Source organism: Terrapene carolina, unplaced genomic scaffold (genome assembly GCF_002925995.2).
Source record: "Terrapene carolina triunguis isolate 2854851 unplaced genomic scaffold, T_m_triunguis-2.0 Scaffold85, whole genome shotgun sequence".
NCBI lineage: Eukaryota > Metazoa > Chordata > Testudines > Emydidae > Terrapene > Terrapene triunguis.
This window is the reverse complement of record NW_020664436.1, coordinates 8,280,400-8,302,826: the sequence shown is the minus strand read 5'-3', so window position 1 is coordinate 8,302,826 and position 22,427 is coordinate 8,280,400. Positions and strand designations below refer to the sequence as shown.

Here is a 22,427-nt window from a genome sequence, read left to right as displayed (position 1 = left end):
GTTATTGCGCTCGCTGTAGGGGTATCTGGATGAAATTTAATGGCCTGTGATATACAGAAGATCAGATTAGATGACTTAATGGTTTCTTCTGGCCTTCAACTCTATGAATCTATGAAAATTCAACCAAATGTCATTGATTTAGATTTTTAAAATGTAGCTCTCAAAGCTTGAGGTACATGTTCAAATTAATTTAAAAATACATACAACATTTCTAGTTGACTTTCTGACTACATTAATTATCTTTTCCAATTTAGTGGCCCAAAACTTTCCCCTCAATCCACCCAACACCATTCAGCACACCTGTTAGAGAGAGCCTGGGAAAATAATTCTTAAAGTGTGTTCGGAAAGTCAGCAAACTGAGACTCTGCTGTACCATCCGTGGGTTAGAATGCCAAAGCCTCGGACCCTTCTTTGGTAACTTGCTGTTCCTACCCTCCTCACATTTAAATCTGGGAGGAGGGTAGGAACACTATTAGTTCATGTGCCTCAGCTGGCCTCAACCACCACAATATGACATGAGGAGAGAAGCAATTTCTATGGCAATTTGCCATCTCCCTAAAACAATCCTTTCTCTGAAGCCCAAAATCCCTGTCAAATTGTAAAGTTCAAGGTGTTCTTTGGGGCAAAATAGCAGGTTCCACTCTTTGGGTTCCATGTTCACCTCTCAGTCATTAACAGAAACACGCTTGTATAAGGGGGAGTTCTGCATCTGTGGCATATTTCCCTCTTCCCTCAGCGCTGAAGTTTCAGGTCTTTGGAGGTGCTGGGAAAAGGAAAGAGGTAGCCCTCCTAAATTCTCCCCAACAGAGTCCTTGAGCCCAGCTATAGAAAAGAAAATAGTGCAATACTTTCTGAAAATACACATGGTTGCAATTGTAATAAGGCAGAGTTAAGGTTATGATGGTTGTTTAAATATGAGTCAATATCTTGTTTCGGAAATTTAGCCTTTGCGCTGCATATCATCCATATCTAACATTGTGTTGCTTTTTTAACACTAACAGTCTTGAAGTATAATGTTTGAAGCTTTATCTTCACCTTTAGAGGGGTTTGTGTGTGTGTTGGGGAGGAACGACTAAGTGATACCACTCCTGGTTGATGTAATCATCCTTCTTTTTTCCTATTTCCAGTGCAAAATTTAGAAAATAATTATTTTATCTATTTAAAATAATAACTTTCAAATGCCGAAACAAGGTCTTGATATTTTTAAAAAAATTATAACCTTGTTTCAGCACTGCTCTTTGTGGTTAATTCTCTTGCTTTGTTCTTCTGTTTTCTCTCTTAAAACATGCATAATCATGACAGGACTGGCACCACAAAGCTTGTTGTATTTGGCAATAATTTGTTTCCCTTATCTGGATAAAACACAATACTATGACATCAATGTTTACCCATTTGGGACTGGGATTATTACTTTGTCAAACAGCCCACTGGTACTAAACATTGCTTAAATATGATGAAACGGATCATCAGCTGATATAAATCGGCAAAGCTCCAGTGAAGATATGCTGATTTACACTAGCTGAGAATCTGGCCCAATAGCTATCCTCTTGTGCTTACTATATCAGCAGATTTAAAGTAGATTCCTTGTCTGAGTTTAGTCTGCGGCCCAAGAAAATGTTGTGGTAGACTTTCTTTGTCCCTACTGGAAACATCTAAAGTACCTTCATCAACACACTCCTAGTTTTAAGGATATCTCTAATAGCAAATCATGGTGTTCAATGTTTATATTCTCTTTTGAACAGCTTCTTGTTATAATTTGTGTAATCCTTCTGTCAGGTGGTTAATGGAAGCAAAAAGGGCTGGGTTCAGTAAATGTAGGGTCCCTCTTCACCAATAACGTAACTGGTTTGAGCTGCCAACCTAGAAACCAGGGAAAACTAAATGCACCCTCTTGGGGTACAGACAGAACTTCCCCACTCGCAAGCACTCGGAGACTAGACAAATAAGGAAATCTTTATTAGTGGAAAGGGAACATAGTCATTAACTTGAGAAAACACAGAAACAGAATATATATGTGAATAAAGAGTAAAATGCTCCTTTCCAGTAACTTTGGCAGTAGTCCATCTAATTCCCTTCCCACTGCCAGTGAGAATGTGTCCCACAAGAAGTAGTCCAATGGCTGCACCACTTCCCCCATTCACCAAACCCCACTCACTGTTTGGATCAGCGAGTAGCAGTAGTCGGAATTGTAGGTAGATAGCCTATGCAAACAAAGCTCCCTATTGCAGCCCTTTTCCCTTTTCACCAATAGATGGGATACAGAGCTTTTTCCCCCTCTGGTGCTTCTGACCATTGGGCTTACATTTGGAAAAAATGTTTACTTCCAAGAATAATATTTTTGTTATATATTCACCTTTAAAAAATAATCATCTAGGTACTGCATTAAAACGTCTCCGAGAAAAAGAGTTTTGTCTGTGGGTATGTTTTCACAGTAATCAGAAGCGCAGTTGCAGCACGTGTAAACGTACCCAAACTAGCTCAAGTAACAATAGCAGAGAAGCCACAGCAGCACAGACTTCAGCACATGCTAGCTTCCCCATGAATACATGCCTAGGATTCCAGGCAAGCTTGTACAGACTATGCTGAAGTTCCTGCTGCCATGATTTCACTGCTATTGTTGTTTGATCTAGCTAGATCAAAGCTAGATTGGGTATATCTACATGTGCTGCAATCACACCTCTGATTGCTGCGTAGATATACCATTTGTATGGATTTGGGGATAAATACACTGGTGAGTCTAGAGATTAATGTACCATTAAATTGGTGCAATTTACTATTCCTTCTGTTCTCCCCTCTCCATCTCCATGATCAATGTTTGTAACATGAGACATACTTAGACTCTTTTAGACATACCTAGATTCATTCCTACTCACCAACCTGTAACAACCTCCACCTCCTTACCCATCATTTCTGAATTTGAGCATGAGTCTAAGGGCTTGGCTACACTTGCGAGTTAGTGCGCATTAAAGCAGCCCCGGGCGCACTAGCTCACTCCCCGTCCACACTGGCAAGGCACGTAGAGCGCTCTGACTCCGCAGCTAGAGCGCTCCTGGTACTCCACCTCAGCGAGAGGAATAACATTTGCTGCGCCTTGGCTACAAGTCCCGGGCGTCAGTGTGAACGAGGTGTTGCATTACTGCGCTCTGATCAGCCTCCAGAAACTTCCCATAAGCCCCTTAAGTCAAGTGTCCACTCTTGTCATTGTTTTGAATCACTGTAGGAATGCGGATATGCCCTTTGAAAGCTCCGTTTCTGACAGCTGGCTGCTTATCTGCTCCGAGACAAAGCAACCATTAGTGTGGAATGCTGTGAGTGAGAGAGAGAGAGCAGGGGGAGGGCGAGGTCTGCTGCTGTCTGAACTTACAAGACAGCATGCTGACATGCTGTCAGCCCCCCAAAAACCCCTCTCTCTCCCCCCACATACACACAACACACTCCCTGTCACACTCCACCCCACCCCCCCATTTGAAAAGCACGTTGCAGTCACTTGCATGCTGGGATAGCTGCCCATAATGCACCGCTCCCAATGCTGCTGCAAGTGCTGCAAATGTGGCCACGCCAGTGCGCTTGCAGCTGTCACTGTGGACAGCGGCAGCACTTTCCCTACTGCGCTCTACGAAGGCTGGTTTAACTCAAAGCGCTCTACATCTGCAAGCGTAGCCATGCTCTAAGTATAAAGGAATCTAATATGGTGTAATTCAGCTTTTTGAGGGGTCAGAAGAGAGGAATGTAGCAAGAAAAACAATAAACGGGGAGTACAGGAATATGCAATTTGAAGTATAACACCACCTACTTTAATTTAAACACCAAGGAGCCAGAAGGTATAAGTTACACCTAGTTAGACTCTCTTGTAATCAGAAAATGAGAATAGGTCTTGAATATAAAGGAACATTGGACCACCATACACATCACCTCTGACTTTGGTCTTTTGTCTAAAAATGTATGGTATGTAAAGAATTTGAGTTCGAGGAACTTAGTGCGCACTGATTTGTCACTTCTGTTAAAACAAGTGTCTTTTCCAGTCTATAACAAATTGCATTCATTGTATTTCTGTACTACTCCCTGTGCTTTTAAGTGCTTAGCAAATTTTCCTAACACAGGAGAAAGAATGACAAGCCTCCATCTCTGCATATGTATTAGTGCTGGACAATTTGGAACCCTCAGAAAAAAAATCTGCTAGTTTCTGATACATGCAATGGAAATACTATTTTTAATTAAAAGTATTGCAGTTTTCTTGAGGGAGCCTGCCCTGTGCATTTTATGCAAAGGATCTGGGATTAAGTACTTTTATAGATGACTAAATTTGAGTGGTTGTTAACTTGTAAAAAGAAAAGGCAAAGATTAATGGGGAAGTGCAGGGCATTACCTTATATGTGTATTTGGAAAAGGACACAAGGGGATGGGAAACTTTTTGACAGCCATCTTCAGCTGATTCTTTGTTACAGGCAAGGAGTTTCCATCCATGTTTAGGGCTTGATTAGATAAGTATGGGCTATTTTCTGAGGATTAGGAGGATTATTTTGATTGGATTAAAAATTTCAAACTTGACTACAAGTACTTGGAACTCTTTAGAGGAGTTTAGAGTCATGAAAACAAATTACATGATGTAATTGCAGTGACAAACTAGGTCTCAATTGTTTCATACCTTCCGTGCTCCCGATTCCAGCCCCTCTGCTTTGCCAGGATTTGTCTTGCAAATACTAAAGATCTCCCAGGCCAGGTTTCTCTTTCTACCACTTGTCTTGACTCACCAAGACACAAGATGGAGGGGTCTCACCAAATCTTCTATGACTGGCTGATTTTGAACTGTGATTGCCCAGCCAGAGCACTTAGTAGCACTCACAGAAATCAAAGCCAATTACCAATTAACCACTGGAGGATCAGGAAAGTATTTTTAATTTTTGCCCATTCCCCAATCCAGTTTTAAATGAAACCTGGTACCTTTTAAAATGATAGATTCATTTATGAATCAAGCACAAATCTTGATTTGCTCCATCCCATAGTGATGGATCATTAATAGATGTTGGACAGTTTTGGCACCTAACTTGGTAAGTGTATATTTTGAAACAGGTAGTTTATTTTGCAAATTAGTCTCTCTTTCTCTCTTCCTTTCCCCCTTGCTTGTGGGTTATCTGTCAGCAGACTGAAATTTCTTCTATGTTATTTTATACTCCTATTCCTCCACATTGTTATTACTAGACTATAAATAGCTAGGTGATTCCATCATTACAGTGAAGGTTTTCCTTTCCTTCAAATGCAATTATAACAATGAGCCCAGGGATAAACAGGTTATAGTTTCAAGAGGTCCTTTGTCTGGATGCTGCTCATCAGTGTTTATGCAAAAAACTATATGTTTTGTTTAAGTTCCTTAAGCTTAATGGCAAAATAAAACAAAAAAGTGTTTGACCAGAACGTGAGCTGTTCAAAGAAATACTGGCTTCAAAATGAATTTATATTTGCAGAGGTCTCTTCCCCAGGGCACTTTGCTCTTTATTAACCTGTATTTCCCAGATGGTTGAAAAAGAAGAGGCCAGAGTAGCCGTTTTCTTTCTGCTGCCCCCAAGTACCTTTTGTTCTTTTGAGTCTATTTTATCCACATGATAATCCTGTCATTCCAACTCTGCAGAAATTACAGCAGCAGAACTGGGCAGCCTATTCACAAAAAACAATTAATTAACCAACAATTTAAGATGCGAGTCCAGAATCTACTCTCTGTTAGACTAGTCTCAATCTAGAATAGCTCAGTTGACTTCAGAGGAGTTACTATAGATTTACTCTGGTTTAACTGAATTTGCCCCGTTATTTCAGTACCTAAAGAGACAGAACTGACAAGAATGAAAGGTTTCTTATGGGTTAGGAGCGCCTCAGTGAGAAACCAGTTCCCACTTTCTAGTTTCCTAGACTGCCTCTCTGCTGATGCAGCCTTTCAGAGAATTGTATTTGGAATTTTTCACTGTACTCCCTTGTGATCTAAAACCAATATCACATTAACATTGCACACACTGCCTCATTGTTGCAAAATATTTTCAGAACAATTATTACTTGTGCAAGAACTCAAACATGATTCTATTTTAGGCCCCAATCCTGCAAAGGGATCAGAGCATATAGAAACCTGGGGTCCCTCTGATGTCATGCTCTTGCACTAGAAGTGTTAATTTTTGGCTGCTCACAGAGAAGCTGATTTCTTTTAAGAAATGCCAAAAACCTTTAAGAGGAAAAGCAATTTTGTGTGTTTCAGTCACTGCTCAAATCAGAAACATTTCTCCTTTCTCTGAAATGATTACTTTTCTGTAAAGACAGCTGTTTTTTCCAGCTAAGCCACAACAGTTTGCTGGTACACACCATAAGGCATGGGTTAAAGCAATCAGTATTCTGAAAGCTGCTAGATCTTTTTATGCTCATTTATAGTGCTACAGTTTGTAGTCCTTTTATAATCAGTTCCTATAAAATGAAAATGATAAGCAGACAACAATTATTAAATATATATTTGTATAATAGAATGGAAAAACATTTTAGATTGTTTACATTTGTATGTAGATATAGTAATATCTATCCAGTGATTGGGCAAACAAGTTCCAAATCCTGTCAATATAATGTGGTTATACTTCTGCTAAGAGCCAATCCAATTGCTTATTTTTCCAATGCTTTTTATACTCCAAATGAATTACGCAGCTCAGTTGGAACTCTTGAGACTTCTAAATCTCCTAGTTTATCTTGTTACAACACACAACATGCACATTCTTTTTCCAATACTGACCTTTTATAGTAGCTCTAAGATAGCAATATGCAGTGGTTGTCAAAAGATTACACCACTTGGGTTAGTACGGACAATGTACACATACAACCTGCCACTCTCTGTGGCTTTCAAATTACCTTGTAATTCAATACAATCAAACAGTTTAAATCTAACAAAATATCAAGACGTAAAAAGAAAAATTATGGCTTACAAGTGAATGCTATATTATCTCTCCAAGAATCTTATAGTTATGTAAAAAGAATAACACAAATGGCTTTAGCTTATCCTGAGCAATGTTGTTTTGTATTTTCTGCTTGAGTTAGTTTCTGAAAGTTTTTACAATACAACTAAACTATAGTAGATTCTAAAACACTATGCTATATTTTTAGAATGGAATGAACCTCAGATATAAAAGACCACTTATTGTTAAATATTCACTTTTATGGCTTGGGGATTTAATCTTGCACTTAATATTAATATTTTCTCTGTTTGATCTGATAAATTATATAGACAGGAAAGTACAAGTTGGCACAGAAATAATCAGCCATAGGTAGGTGTTTATGTAGGTGCTAAAATATTTTTATAACTTGGAACTTAGGTTTCTTATATTATTGGAATAAAACTAGTTGGCATTTTAATTATCCTAATGGATGGTTATAAATATTGGTTCATGTCAGGAAAAAAAAAATATATAAAGCTACCCTGAATAGGAGACAAATTTTCAAAGAACAACCAGAGCACATGAGGGAAATGGGAAATTCACCCCCAGCATTGTCTGATCTGGCGGTGTTTTATCCCTCTCTTCAGAGGGGGCACAGGCCTCACGGATTTCAGAAAGAGCTATATTTTCCAGGAAGTGGTACCCACACACAGGGGTTTACACAAGGGATGCTTCTAAACATAGCATTCTTTTTGTCATATGGTGAAATATAATCAATTAGGTTCCTAAGGAAGAAATACACACACTGTGCTTGATGTGAAGAGAGCCAAACACATGAACCACACAGAGGTAATAAGCAGAGTGCTTGGCCCTGCCACTAAGCAAGTAAAACCTGTCTCAAATGGACAGCAATTCCACAAATGTCAGAAAAAGGAAGGCCCAGATCTCTCCCTTCTCTACTGCTATCAGTAGCACCATTATGTATCATCAGATAATGCTAAAAATAATCACAGCTGAAGAGAAATTAACATCTCTGTATTTTTTTCTTTTTTTTTGCCTTTCAGTTATTTGTCACCTTCCGTGCATGAATGGTGGCCAGTGCAGTTCTAGAGATAAATGCCAGTGCCCTCCTAATTATACTGGTAAACTCTGTCAAATCCCAGCAAAGAATGCCAATACTCCAAAACTTTACCATCAACCACAGCAGGCAAGCAAGACCATTGGATCACATGTTATCCACTCTACGCATACTTTACCACTGACTATGCCCGGACAGCAAGGAGTAAAAGGTAACTTTTTTTCTCTCGTGGATGCTTTTCCCTTTGGAGCTAGTTTTACTTTCGAATTGTGGCTGTCAGACCAGTAATGATAACGACATCTGTCTACACAGTTTGAATCTAGATACCACAGCTTGATTCCAGAGCCTACCCGAATGATTGGAAGTTATTTTCCTTAGATGGTTGGAATAATAAGAAACACAGTGTTATTGAAATGAGTTTGATAAGGTAATTTTACTTTAATTCATGGTAGAATTTAGTACAGATCACAGAATTAAAAAGGGTGCCACATTCTTTGGTATAACAAAGTTCTCTCCTGTCAGGTGCATAGCCAGATTTCACATGGGGAAAGGACAGAAGACACTGTTCCAGAATGCAGTCTGTAATTTACCTGTGACTGTTAAAGTGGCAAGTTATTAAGTTCCCACTAGTATTAGACAGAGAGTGGTTGCCTTCCAACATAATTAATTTGATGCTCAAATGAAAACAGAATCCATGTTTACCCTTACAATTTACCTCTCACTCTCAGTGAACTGTTGTATGCATAGGTTGTTTGTTTTTTGTTTGTGATCCTTTTAATTTACAGAGGCCAGGATACGGATCATAAATATCACTTCAGGAGTTTGAGAGAATTTCAGTGAAATACAACAATATTTCCAGTAAGGTTGATGAAATCACAGATAAGGTGCTACTGCTATCTAAACACTGAAAAGTATTTATTTAAAAACAAGATTAATCTGAGAAGAAAACCAGTAATCTTGCCCAAACTAAGAGATCAGAGTCACTTTCAGCCTGCTAGCTGCAACTGATGTGTTGATGATGCTTGACATTGTTTGATAAAAAATGAACTCAGAGGATTATTTATCAATCTGTTTCATCCATGTTTGTTTCTGGTTTTGTGGAGAGTCCCACAATTAAATTCCACAGTTCAGTAATTTAACACTAATTTTTTTGTTTGTTTGAATAACCAACCTGATTTTGATTGTAGTTGGTAACGTACAGCCAACTTTTCCATGTTGTTGCAACTGAATTAATAAATTTTAAAAATAATTTTCTGTTGGGATTAGATGTTCACAGTTACTTTCTGAATCGCTTTGCTAAATGCATCTTAATTGCATCTTTATGGCGGGTATAAACTTAATAACTATTATCAAAACAGGCAATAGCTGTGTAAGAAATACAAGTAGTCATCAACTTGGAAACATTAGAATGAGAAGGTTCTCTTAAGCTCCATCTCCATTCTTCAGTAAATCAGACTCTGTGGGACTACTACCCAATCCATTGGAAAACAGGTTATTTTACCAGTGTGGAAATACTAGACCTTATCTTGGGCTACCAAAATTACTTTGAACTTTTCTTTTAAACAAGAGGATCAAACTGCCATATACTTAATGTGACCAAGGCTTATTACTGTGAGCATTCCATTAGAGGTTAAGATATCCTGTATGAAATGGTGACCCATAAAGAAGAATAGCTCTTTTTATGTTTGGCCATAGTCATCCTTCAGATTTAATGTACAGGTAACTAGCTTGAAAAGTACAGCAAATTTCTTACTCATGTGAGGAATTTTCCTACCCCTTTGGAAGGAAGCTCCCCATCAAGGTCATCACCAGTCCCATTGCCTTTGCCTGCCATTTCCATGTCCAAGTGAGGACATTGACCAGTGGGGAGAGGAATGCTCCTTTTCTGGATAAGAGGATGAAATATATTATCCGTAAGAGATTGGTAGAAAGCAAAGTTTAAAAGTGCAACTAGACAGGAATCGAAGACCTGGAGAAAAGAGGGTCTTGGGGATAAACATTACCTGGGAGAAAGAAGTTTCATCTTGATTTGTCACAGTCTTGATAGGGTGACCAGATGTCCCGATTTTATAGGGACAGTACCAATTTTTGGGTTTTTTTCTTATATAAACTCCTATTACCCCCCACACCTTGTCCCGATTTTTCACACTTGCTGTCTGGTCAGTCTTGAATTGGCTGAACATCTCTAGCAGAGCTAGATGGACTTATAGAAGCCCGCAAGGCACCTAAGTCAATATCAGCCTGCTGAGAACTGTTGAGTCAGAAAGAAGTCACAATACTAGCCTGAAAGTCCTGAAAGTGTCCACTCGCAATGTATTCATGTAAGTGAACCAGTTTTGTTTGCCAGAAATAACCATGTTATGTTGTCTTCCTTATGTAGTTCAAAATGACATTAAAATAATTGTATCCATTCCTAGTCAAAAGATTTTCCTGAGAGAGGGCTTACCTTTTTTCTTCTGGCAACGTTTTCCCCTTTCCCTGTGTGCCTTGACTACAACAGACCTCTTATGGTATTAAGAAGTTCTGACTTTCTGATACCAAGTGGAGAATTAAAAACCAGTAAAGCCGTGGAGGCATACTTGCTGGGTTCCCATCAGCTAATTCCTGGGAACTCTGCCTACCCTAAAGCTGTGGCTTCTCAGACTTAAAAAGAAAGCAGTGCAATAACTGATACTACAAGGCTGCTTCTTTTAAGCAAGATAGACTGGATACACTGAAAATGCCTGTCACAGGGTACTCTAGAGAATCAGAGATGGAAAAGCAAACATAATTTCATTACCAAAAAAAACACCCCAGACTAAACTAACTAAGCCTTGTGGGAATTAAAGAGTTTTAGCAAAGAAACATTTAACCATAAAGAAGAGCTGCTGCATCTGCTGGAGACAGGAAAACAGCTAAGCAGGATCAGCTAACATCCTTTATAGAGATAGCAGTGTGACAAGACTTCTGTGTGTTCTTAACTCCTTATGATGGTTTGATAGGGGAGTTATACCCACTTGTCTGACTGGCCTTAGGAGTGCATTAGAGGAAAGTACATTTAACAGATGCTGAAAATATCCCAGATACAAAGACTAAATATTGAATTCTAACTGTACTGTGGCAACTTAAAAATTAAGTGGTTTTTTCCCCCCAAATTTTGTGTTGAACTGCATGTATTAAATGCTTTTATTTAATAACCCAAATGGATGTAAGGCTCATAAACAGTCCTGAAATTGTTTTCTTGGAAACACAAAATTTAGAGGTGAGAAAATACTTAATACCTATCTACAACCTAACTATATTTCATTTGAGAATATTGTTTATATGTTGACCCTCTTCATTACAGTTTTCCTGTGTATAATACATGAGAATTGTTTTACTTCACACTATATTGTATCCAGTCTTCAGTAGGTCATTCACCATAACATTTAGCTTGCAGGGTTTAGCATGGGTGGCTAGGGCCGTCCTTAGGCATAGGCAGCCTACATGTCTGCATAGGGCACCTGAACATTTGCGGCACCCCTGGGTCTTAGTGTCCACCCAATCTCTTCTTCCTATCCCTGTTCTGACCCTTCCTGCAGGTTCCTGCTGCAGCCTGGTGAGTCTTCCTTTGGAGGGGATCTAGTACTTAAAAGTGAAAAAGCCTTGCAGACCAATTAGCATACCACTGAAACTTTAAAGAGCCATTCAAGTGGTAATGAAGCCATTTAACAGGCATTTGCCAACCCCCAGATATATACTGTCAGTTTCTGAATTTACTTACAAAAACAGTTGTGCATTACTGTAATATTTACTCACAATATGTTATTCTACAGGACCTTAATTTAAAATTTGCTTTAAAATATTTCATTAGTATGTTGCTGAAGATTATAAAATCACATCTCTAAAAAATCCTTGCATAGATTTTTAGATGCACAATCTGAGTATTCATCTTTAGTCTTAAATGCTTGGATCTTCAGACATTTTTTTTTTAAATAAATCCTTCAAAAGACCACCCTTATCTAAAATACACATGCAAGCCTGGGCTGCCGTCGGGCATAAGGGCACCAGTTTAATAATACTGCATAGGGCCCCATAAATCCTAAAGACGACCCTGTGGGTGGCACACAGGGCTGGTTATTTCTTGTTCGCCTTCTCTTCCCCTTGGAAAGCTTTAGAGTTTTGCAGGAGAGAGAATCCCTCCCCTCATTAGGCTAAGCCTCTTTGATGTTCCTAAGTAATTGTCTGTAAGAATATTCACCTTCTTTGATCTTTAACTTGTAAAATGTAAGGAGATGAGTCTGTTCTTAGAGAGTTACTCTAACTGTGAATTCTTAAAGTGGATTTAAGATTGGATTTAAAGGGGCACCAAGATTTTATAAAAATAATATTTAAAATAGGTTAAGAACCCAAATCAATAAAGGGTTTGGGATTATGAGACTGGTTTAATATCCATGAAATTCCATTGATTTTAACATAATTACTCCTGATTCACATTGGAATAAGTGAGTGGAAGTTCTGAACCGATGTGCACAGACTTAAAACTACAACTCCATTCAAAAAACAAGTATTTGAAAAGCAGTCCCTCCTTATTTGACAAATCCTTAATTCAAAGTTCAATGAAGGGAGTGGTTTTTTTTAGATGGTTGGGAGGTCATCAGTGGTTTCATGGGCAAATTCAGGACTTGGCTGGTATACCAAGGTGAAATGATGAACTCTGAAGCTTTCTCTATGTTCCAAAGAGAAAGAATAGATTTGAAAAATAGAACAAAATTTACTGTATATCCAAAAATAATATAGTAGAGTTTGAATTCTGGGACTTAGAATGGGAATTTTTTTTATACAGTCTGACCACAAATATTAATGTCACATCAGCCAGCTGGACACCTGCCTTACACTGTAATCTTTAATATTGTTTTCTGTAGAGTCTTACTTTTCTGTACAAAGAGCTTGAAATCTCTTCCATTCTAAACCACACGCTATACATTTTAACTTTTTTCTATATTTGGGCTTTGTGTATATTTTTTTCATTTTTTAGGCTGTTATATATAAATTTTAATGTAAATATTAATACTAAAGAACTGTTGAAGATGTTGGGTATTTCTGTTTAACATCTGTTCTCGCTGTTTTTTGTTTGTTTGTTCTTCCAATTATTTTAGTGAAGTTCCCCCCTAACGTAGTGAATATCCATGTGAAACATCCCCCTGAGGCCTCAGTACAGTTCCATCAAGTTTCAAGAATTGACAGCACATCAGCAGGACAGAAAGTGAAAGTACCCCAGCCAGGACATCCCCAGGTCTCTTATCAAGGTGTTCCATATCACAAGACCCAGAAAGGATATTCTACTTACCCACATCAGCAACCCACTCCTCATGTGTTTCCTGTTTCTGCTAAAACTCAGCTTGGGCGCTGCTTCCAGGAGACTATTGGGACACAGGTAAGAAATATTTGCAAATATTTTTGAGATGGGAAGCTTTAAAGCAGTATTATATAACACTGAAAAATGTTTCATCAATCAGCAAAGAACACCTCAGCATTTTTTTTCCCCAAAAGAGATATCACCTCACACTGACTGTAGAGCTTTGTTTTGCAAAATAGTACTAATAGTTCATACCTCCTGCTCTTCTCTGAGCGAGTGCCTTCTCCTGCTGCACATCAGCGTCCTTGAAATAGGGCTTTCCGGTGATGTATACAGCTGGGTCCCCTTTCTCCCTTTACTGGATGCTTTTCAAAAATAAGAACAGGTGGTTCTCTCCTTATCAAATGGCTGCAGCTTCAGCAAGCTACAAGGAGTGTCTTCAATGGTTCATCCTCTCTTCTCCCTAAACAACTGTTTTCAGAAGGAGCAGGAGATTTGTCTCCAATGCCCACTCTCTTCACGGGGCTGCCATCTCCTTTGACATTTTTTCCCCTTAATCTGCAGCATCCACGTATGTTTTTCAATAACATAGGCCTGGTGGGTTGTGACTGCTGGATTGTGGTGTGGGAGTGTGTCATGAAAGGCAATCATTAAAGCACTGAAAATTTTGTTCTATCTAAAATAAACAATCTTGCTTCCCCACCACCCACACACCCTTACTCCTCAAGGTCCAGGATTCTCTCTCAACCTCTCAAAACGTAGCCACAAATAAATTATTTAGGCTTAGTGTTGTTACCATTGATACATTTTTATTAGGGCTGTCAATTAATCGCAGTTAACTCACGCGATTAACTTAAAAAAATTAATCACGATTAATCGCATTTATAAGAATAGAATACCAGTATAAAAATTTATTAAATATTATTGGATGGTTTTCTACATTTTCAATATTGATTTCAATTACAACACAGAATACAAAGTGCACGGTGCTCACTTTATATTATTATTTTTATTACAAATATATGTACTGTAAAAATGTTAACAAAAGAAATAGTATTTTTCAATTCACCTCACACAAGTACTGAAGTGCAATCTCTTTATCGTGAAAGTGTAACTTACAAATGCAGATTTTTTTTGCTTACATAGCTGCACTCAAAAACAAAACAATGTAAAACTTTAGAGCCTACAAGTCAAAGCAGTCCTACTTCTTATTCTGCCAATCGCTAAAGACAAAAAAGTTTGTTTACATTGACTGGAGATACTGCTGCCTGTTTCTTATTTACAGTGTCACCTGAAAGTGAGAACAGACATTCGCATGGCACTTTTGTAGCTGGTGTTGCAAGGTATTTCCATGCCAGATATGCTAAACATTTGTATGCCCCTTCATGCTTCGGCCACCGTTCCAGAGGACATGCTTCCATGCTGATGATGCTCGTTTAAAAAACAAAACAAAAACATCAATTAAATTTGTGACTGTACTCCTTGGGGGGAGAATTGTATGTCTCCTGCTCTGTTTTACCCGCATTTTGCATATATTACATGTTATAGCAGTCTCGGATGATGGCTCAGCATTTGACAAAACGCAAAGAAGATACCGATGTGAGATTTCTAAAAATAGCTACAGCACTCGACCCAAGGTTTAAGAATCTGAAGTTCCGTCCAAAATCTGAGAGGGACGAGGTGTGGAGCATGCTTTTAGAAGTCTTAAAAGAGCAACACTCCGATGCGGAAGCTACAGAACTCAAACCACCAAAAAATAAAATCAACCGTCTGCTAGTGGCATCTGACTCAGTTGATGAAAATGAACATACCTCAGTCCGCACTGCAGTCGTTATCAAGCAGAACCCATCTCAGCATGGACGCATGTCCTCTGGAATGGTGGTTGAAGCATAAAGGGACATCTGAATCTTCAGCACATCTGGCACATAAATACCTTGCAACGCCAGCTACAACAGTGCCATGCGAGCACCTGTTCTCACTTTCAGGTGACATTGTAAACAAGGAGCAGGCAGCATTAGCTCCTGCAAATTGTAACCAACCTTGTTTGTCTGAGTGATTGGCTCACCAAGAAGCAGGACTGAGTGGATTTGTAGGCTCTAAAGTTTTACATTGTTTTATTTTTGAATGCGTTTTTTTTTTTTTTACATAATTCTACATTTGTAAGTTCAACTTTCATGATAGAGATTGCACTACAGTACTTGTATGAGGTGGATTGAAAAATACAATGTTTTTGTTTTTTACAGTGCAAATATTTGTAGTAATAAATAAATATAAAGTGAGCAGTGTACACTTTGTATTCTGTGTTGTAATTGAAATTAATATATTTGAAAATGTAGTAAACATCCAAAAATATTTAAAATAAATGTTATACTATTGTTTAACAGCATGATTAATTTTGATTAATCGCAGTTAATTTTTTTAATCGCTTGAAAGCCCTAATTTTTATGCCTGCTTTTATATTAATTTGAAAAATGGAAATGAAAATAGTGAAAAAAAATTATAATTTTTGACTTCAGAGAAGGGTTTGCTATCCTGAAAAGGGTGAGAAACAATGTTATGGGAAAAGATGGTAGCAACATCTATATTTAAGGTTGCCTGACGCTTTCCATTATAAGACCCTGTTTTCAGTTGCTTTTAACTTTGATGAACTTTAATTGTTTGGGGTCAAATTTTCTATGCTGTTTGTTTCAGGTTGAATTTTTTTTGGGAAGCTTTAGGAAAAACAGTTAATCTCTTTTTTTCTCTGTATCTCTTCACATCTCTCTGTTTAAATTTCAAACAGTACATACATAGAATTTTTTAACATAAAAATATATCAGCTTTCAAATGAACTTTGTACACTATTACTTCCTGTGTGGTATACCTATTGGTCACCTGTTCAATAGCAGGCTATTATTAAGCAATTTATAAGCTTGTTCCTTGTTAATATAACCTTTCTTCTCCCCCTTCCTCCAGCTAGTTCTGTAGTTCAGCCAGCAGTAGGTGTTTGTGCTTAACTTTACTTGATGTTTAGTTTGTAAGGTGCAGTAAGATTTAAAGTGTGAGAGCTGTGTAGTTTACATCACAGGGCCATGCACTCGGATGATTGGAAACATTTCACAAAGTGTGTTGATAAGAAAGTGTCAAGTGCAAGAAATAAATTTGCTTATCTTGGTGGAACAAGTCATCCATTTGCCGTACATCCATGCTGTATCTGCCACTCCAGATCTCAGACAGATCCATGTCTGACTTTGTATTTAGCAGACCTTTCTGCTTACCACTGTGGGCAACTAAATTGGATTATGCCTTGGCAGAAGCCTTTGCAGTGAATGCTTCTCCAACAAAAGAAGGGGGGGGAGGGACAAAATACAGCTTTTTTACTTACTTCTGGGCAAAGAAATGGAAGATGCAGACACTGTAGAAGCTGAGGTAGAAAAAGATTTGAAGAAAAATGAGTGCCATTAGTTTGGGCCTATTTAGCATTACTCATTTAAGGACTACTCTAAGTTTAGCTTGGAGAAGGGCTTTTGGACCAAATTCATTTTGTATTTATTCACAGTGTCATGATATACAGTATAAGGAGGACAAACATGCCCTACATTATTGTATGATTATCAGATTTACTCCTCTGTTAACATGGTTTATTACCAAGTGCCAGAAATATGATAGGAAGGTGCAGGCCCGGAGCATACGCGATATTTCCCAGACAGTTTAGGGGCATGCTATCCTTGTAGAAATGCTATGTTTGTACTGGGGTATGTGTTTTTTGTTTGCCATCATTGCATATTTTATGTTTACAAATTAGGGCCACGTTCTGTCTGTAGTAGTTGGAGTGGAAGGCATAAAGAATCTACTTGAGGCCCGCATAAGGGCCAGGTAGAATTACAGGCAACAGAGCACAGGAATTTGTTCCTCCCTATTCTTTTTGTTGTGTACAATGGGGGAAGAGATGGTACATACCAGTGCTATGGTGTCTTATCTACCAGCCAATGGAGGATAGCTCTTAGATTGGTGTAGCTGCTCGCGCACACACCCTGATGACTGCGGGCTCCACAAGGCATTCTGCTTGTCTGAGACGTATTCTTCTCAGTACTCCCTCTGTTCTGGAGCAGTACCTCTCTGCACTACCCCTGCACATGGGCAGTGCCTCCCAATTTAGACTGAGATATGTTCCTATTTCTCCCAAACTTTATTCATCCTTTTAGTGCCAACCTTGGGAAAAAGCCTAATGCAGTCTGAGAGAACCTTTTTGTTTCAAGGAATTTAATTTATAGCTGGAATTGTAGAGCTTTCAAAGGAGCCAAAAGCAGGCACTAGGACCTACCATAAATTTGTTAGGTTCAAACAAGTCTGTAATCTAAAAGGAGCCATTTATTTTTTATTTATTCAATATTTGCTTTGGTAAATGTGATAGGGCCTCTCTATATGTCCATGGAGGTTTCCAGGCTGAGTTTTCTTTATTAATACTAGCATGTAATACGTCCTCAGTTAAAATACTTGAGTCTGCTCTGGATAATTTCTGTATTCTTACTTTGCTTAACAATTGTCAGTGTTTATGTATTTTCTTGCACAGTGGCTTTGCATAGTTGGCTTTAGTACTCTAAAAACCTTTTATTAATTATTCTGAGATCAGGGGTGATTTTACTGTCTGCAAAAGAGTCTGAAGAAATGTGTGTGTGGTCCCTTCTAGGCAAATCAACCAAGCTAATGTAGGATCTTGCTTATCTTCCCATTTCTATTCTTTGCTTTTAGCATGGGTGAAAAAGTGTTCTATTGATCTGATTTATAAAATTACAATTTATAAGTAAACTGTCTTGAATCTCAGAGATGTACTGGGGGACTTGTCTTGTGTGTGTAGTTATGCAGCATATACATATGTGCAACCTTCATTCAGACACTTCCTGACTGTCCGAGTCTAACTGTGCAACATAAGAGTCTCATTTTGGATAGAATTTATTCAAAATTATCTGAATTTGTCCAAACCTTTTAACACCTTCTCTTTCCTTCTTTCCTTCTGATTGTATCTAAACTGATCCTGATCTTCCCTCCTTCCTCATTGAACATAATTAGCTGATCTCCCAGGCATAGGACGGTGATTCTTGTCACTCTGTTTTTTTCCCACCCCTTCCATGGTTCTCCCCTCTCCCCAACACATTCCTGCCCACCTTACCTTTTTTGGTATTTCTTTCATGGATCTCAGTTACAAGTAGCAGCCTTCACTAGGCCTGGGCTGGCTACTGTAGTCAAATCCCAATTACTCTGGCCTTACCCAGGTTAGATACCCAGAATGTATTTTACCCATTTAAGCCTAGAGCATGCAATAGTAGAACAAGCAGTTGGCCAAACCCCAACCCAGACTGCCAAACCCACCTGGTGCCTAACCACCTAGAGCCTACAAAAGGACTGTAAGCAAAGGCGGGGCCCTCACAGGGGTCAGAGAAAAGATGATGAGCAGGTGCAGGAGAGAATAAAAAATTATGACAGTCCCCAGGATTCAGTGTGATATATTTTTAGGTATATATTGTTTTATTGTGTGTTTTTTGTCCTGATCATTGGGAAGAGGAGACAAAGGTGGGCTGATGGGCACCTGTAGAAATAGGATTATTATTATAATATTTTTAAAACTTGGGTATAGAGAAAGAGTTTATGTTCTGGCTGGCTCTTATTTTTTCAAAGTCAGTTCACCCATCCCCACAGGGTTTTTTTCAGAATGGAACTCTGAGTCAGTATTTTTTTTGGAAGGTTTCATAGAATTCATTCCATTAGAGGTTCTTAGTGCTATCTCAGAAAGAAACTTTTCTTGTTGCCAAATACTTTATCATCATCAGAAAGATTGTTGCACATATGTCAGAAACTAACAGTAATTCATCTGTGGTCCAGACACTGATATTTCCATGTCATAAAGAATATTGGTCAAATCAATACCTGTACTTGAATCTTTTTGGAAGCCAAGAGTCTGTCAGCTCAGAGCATTGGTCCACTCAGCCCTATTTATAAACCAAGCAAACAAATAACATTATGTTTCATTTCTTTAACCCCTTCCCACCGCCTCTACTGCTTTTCATTTTAATTCTAATAATGTGTCTTTACTGTGACACAGAACATTGTGTTATTTTTCTAAATACTTTTATTGTGTCAGTGACGCACACAAAGTTTGTATTGCTAATTTGAGTCCTATTAATTTTACATATGATTAATGTGCATTTAAATTGTTATGGAACATTTCAGTGTAGATGGAATGTATATTCACACAGGTGCCTACGATGTGTCAAGATTTATGTATAGATTTCTCTCATATGCCACTTTAAATCTTTATTAGAGATATTTCTAATATTGCTAGAGATGCTGACTTTTAAATAAGTATTTTCTAGTTTTAAGGCTCTTGTCTAAAAAAATAGCTTTCCCAACATTGATTTGATTTCTTTCCAATTAAATGTAAATAAAGAATTATTATTCACAAAAATAAATAAAAAACAATATTAAGAAGCAAGAAGGAGAAGTTGGCTGTTGCGTATTTGACTAAACCAGGGGAATTCCCATATCTTCTCTGATTAATAAGTTATAGTGTAGCCTCTTGAATAGGATTTTTTGAATGTTGGTTTTACATAATCACAGCCATTCAATTTCTGGTGGGCTGCTCTGTGACTTAAAAAAACCAACAAATTCCACCCGACACACTCCAAACTACAACGACAACAAAACAAACAGTTTTCCTGTTTAAAGAGAAATATGTAGTTGAAACAACTTAACTGACTGAATGTACTCTGCACCAAATTCAAGCACATGACACTGCTTTTGGATCTGCACTGGTTATCTGTTAAGATGTAATCTGTGAAATTTATAGTGTTTGTTTTGACCTATAAAGCCTTCAGCTGCCTATCTGAAAGTCTGTCCCTGTTTGCATACCATACTGCTATATGCGGTGTTGTTGTAGATGAGTCAGTCCCAGGATATTAGGGAGACAAGGTGGGTGTGGTAATATATTTTATTGGACAAACTTCTGCAGGTGAGTGAGACAAGCTTTCGAGCTTACACAGAGCTCTTCTTCAGGTCTAGGTAACTTACGGAGTCCAGGTCTACACTACAGGCCTATACTGGTATAACTACATCGCTCAGAGGTTTGAAAAATCCACACCCCTGAGTGATGTAGTTATACTGACTTAACCACTCATGTAGAGCTTCTCCCGTCAACATAGCTTCTGCTTTTCAGGGATGAGGATTAACTATGCCGATAAGAGAAGGGTTGGCATAGTAGGATTTTCACCATAGCACTACAGTGACGTAGCTGCAGCGCTGTACATGAATACAAGCCCTCAGACTGTCACAGCAAAATACAAGATGGAACAGATTGTTTAGCAGAAGTAGTTCACACGTATTTCAAGGGTCCATTCAAGGAGAAGTGGCCCGTTAACATCCCTCCAGTCATAGGGAGGGGAGAAAAAGCAAGGAGAGATGGAAAGCGGATGGCGGGAGAGTTGTTAGTGGGTTTTAAATTGTTGTAATAAACCATAAGTCCAGTGTTTCTATTCAGTCCATGAGTTTGTGTCTAGCAAAGTTATGAATTTAAGCTCCCAGGCTCGTCGTTTGAAAGTGTTGTGCAAGTTTCCTTTGAGGATGAGGACTGATAGGTCAGATATAGAGAGTGGTCACTTTGTGAAGAGTGTTCTCCCACAGGTGATAGGGTGTTTTTGTCTTTTATCATTTTCCTGTGAGAATTCATTCAAGAACGAGTGATTGTCTGGTTTTACCCATGTAGTTGCTATTGGGGCATTTAGTGCACTGGAGGCGGTACACCACCATGTGTGGGACCCATGGATCTGCTATAGTTGAGATCAGCAAGGGTGCCTGAGCTGAACTTCTTACTGTATTAATCTATTTGATCATTGCATTTTTAAAATTAAGAGGCATATAGAAAATGAAAATAAATAAAAAATAATCTTATTGAAGACTTCATTGGGAATTGTAAGGTATTGTCCATTTTTCAACATGACCATTGTTTTCTCAAGGGAGTACTGAATTATTTAAATTATTATGATGATTGAAGAAAGTAAACGTGTACTTGATAAATATCCCAAAGAAACTACTTTTTGGAAGCATTTTAATAAACCATGTTTTTTTCAGAAGTGATTTCAGATGAGATGTATGTATTTAGGATTGAGGTGGCCCCCATCTTTTAAGTGTTGGACTTAGAAAAGTATAGAATAAACAGACTATGGCAGTTGGAAAAGTGTATAAGTTGGCAAAGTTCAGAGAATGGGTGGTGACACAAGCCCTGTCCCTGCAAAAACTTAAGCATATGCTTAACTCTGTTCAAATTAGTAGTCCCATTGACCTTGGGCATAAAATAAAGCATATGCACAAGTGTTTGTAGAAACTGGGCTTGAGTCACTAACATGTTTTTTCCAACTGCAAGTATTAAATAAAGCACAAAACAGATCTGTTTGTGATCAGGGCAGCAAAGTACAGTAAAAGCTGTTTTATTGGGCATGTTGGGGGAATGGGAGGGGGGTAGGTAAATGAAAAATGCCGGTTAATTAAGAGGGAGGGAGTTTGGGTGTGGGAGGGGATGCGGGTCTGAGGATTGGGGTGTGGGAGGGGTTGTGGGGCACAGGCTCTGGGAGGGAGTTTGGGTGTGGGAGGGGGCTTGAGGTGCGGGGTGCTGGATCCGGGTGGGCGCTCACCTCGGGCAGCTCCCCACAAGGGGCGACCTACCCTGGCTGCTCCTAGGCGGAGGCACGGCAGGCGGCTCTGTGTGCTGCCCCCACCCCACCCTGAGCGCTGGCTCTGCAACTCCCATTGGCTGGGAACAGTAGCCAGTGGGAGCTGCGAGGGTGGCACCTGCAGGCAGAGGCAGTGTGCAGAGCTGCCTGCCGCACCTCTGCCTAGGAGCAGCCGGTATAGGTTGCCACTTGCGTGGAGCTGCCTGAGGTGAGTGGCCCACAGATCTGGCACCCCACAGCCCCTCCTGCACCCCAAACCCCCTTCCACTCCCCATCTCCCTCCCAGAGCCTGCGCTCCACACTCCATCCCATGCACCAACCCTCCTGCCGGCCCCGCGCCAACCGGACTATAAACCAGACTTTCAATGAAGATTAGAAATGCCGGTTTATATTCCTTTCTGGTCGGTGAAGTGCCGGATAAAACAGCTTTTACTGTA

The 22,427-nt window shown here is 38.9% G+C and overlaps 1 protein-coding gene across 6 annotated transcripts in view; it reads left to right on the top strand.

Annotated features, from left to right (window-relative positions):
* LTBP1 (latent transforming growth factor beta binding protein 1) overlaps positions 1–22,427 on the top strand; it is a 315,320-nt gene that overhangs the window by 124,631 nt on the left and 168,262 nt on the right. For all 6 annotated transcript variants that reach the window (XM_026649615.2, XM_026649614.2, XM_026649611.2 and 3 more), the window contains 2 exons: positions 7,961–8,185; positions 13,092–13,369. In XM_026649615.2, coding sequence (XP_026505400.1) covers positions 7,961–8,185; positions 13,092–13,369 — 503 coding nt within the window. The remainder of the gene's footprint in view (positions 1–7,960; positions 8,186–13,091; positions 13,370–22,427) is intronic.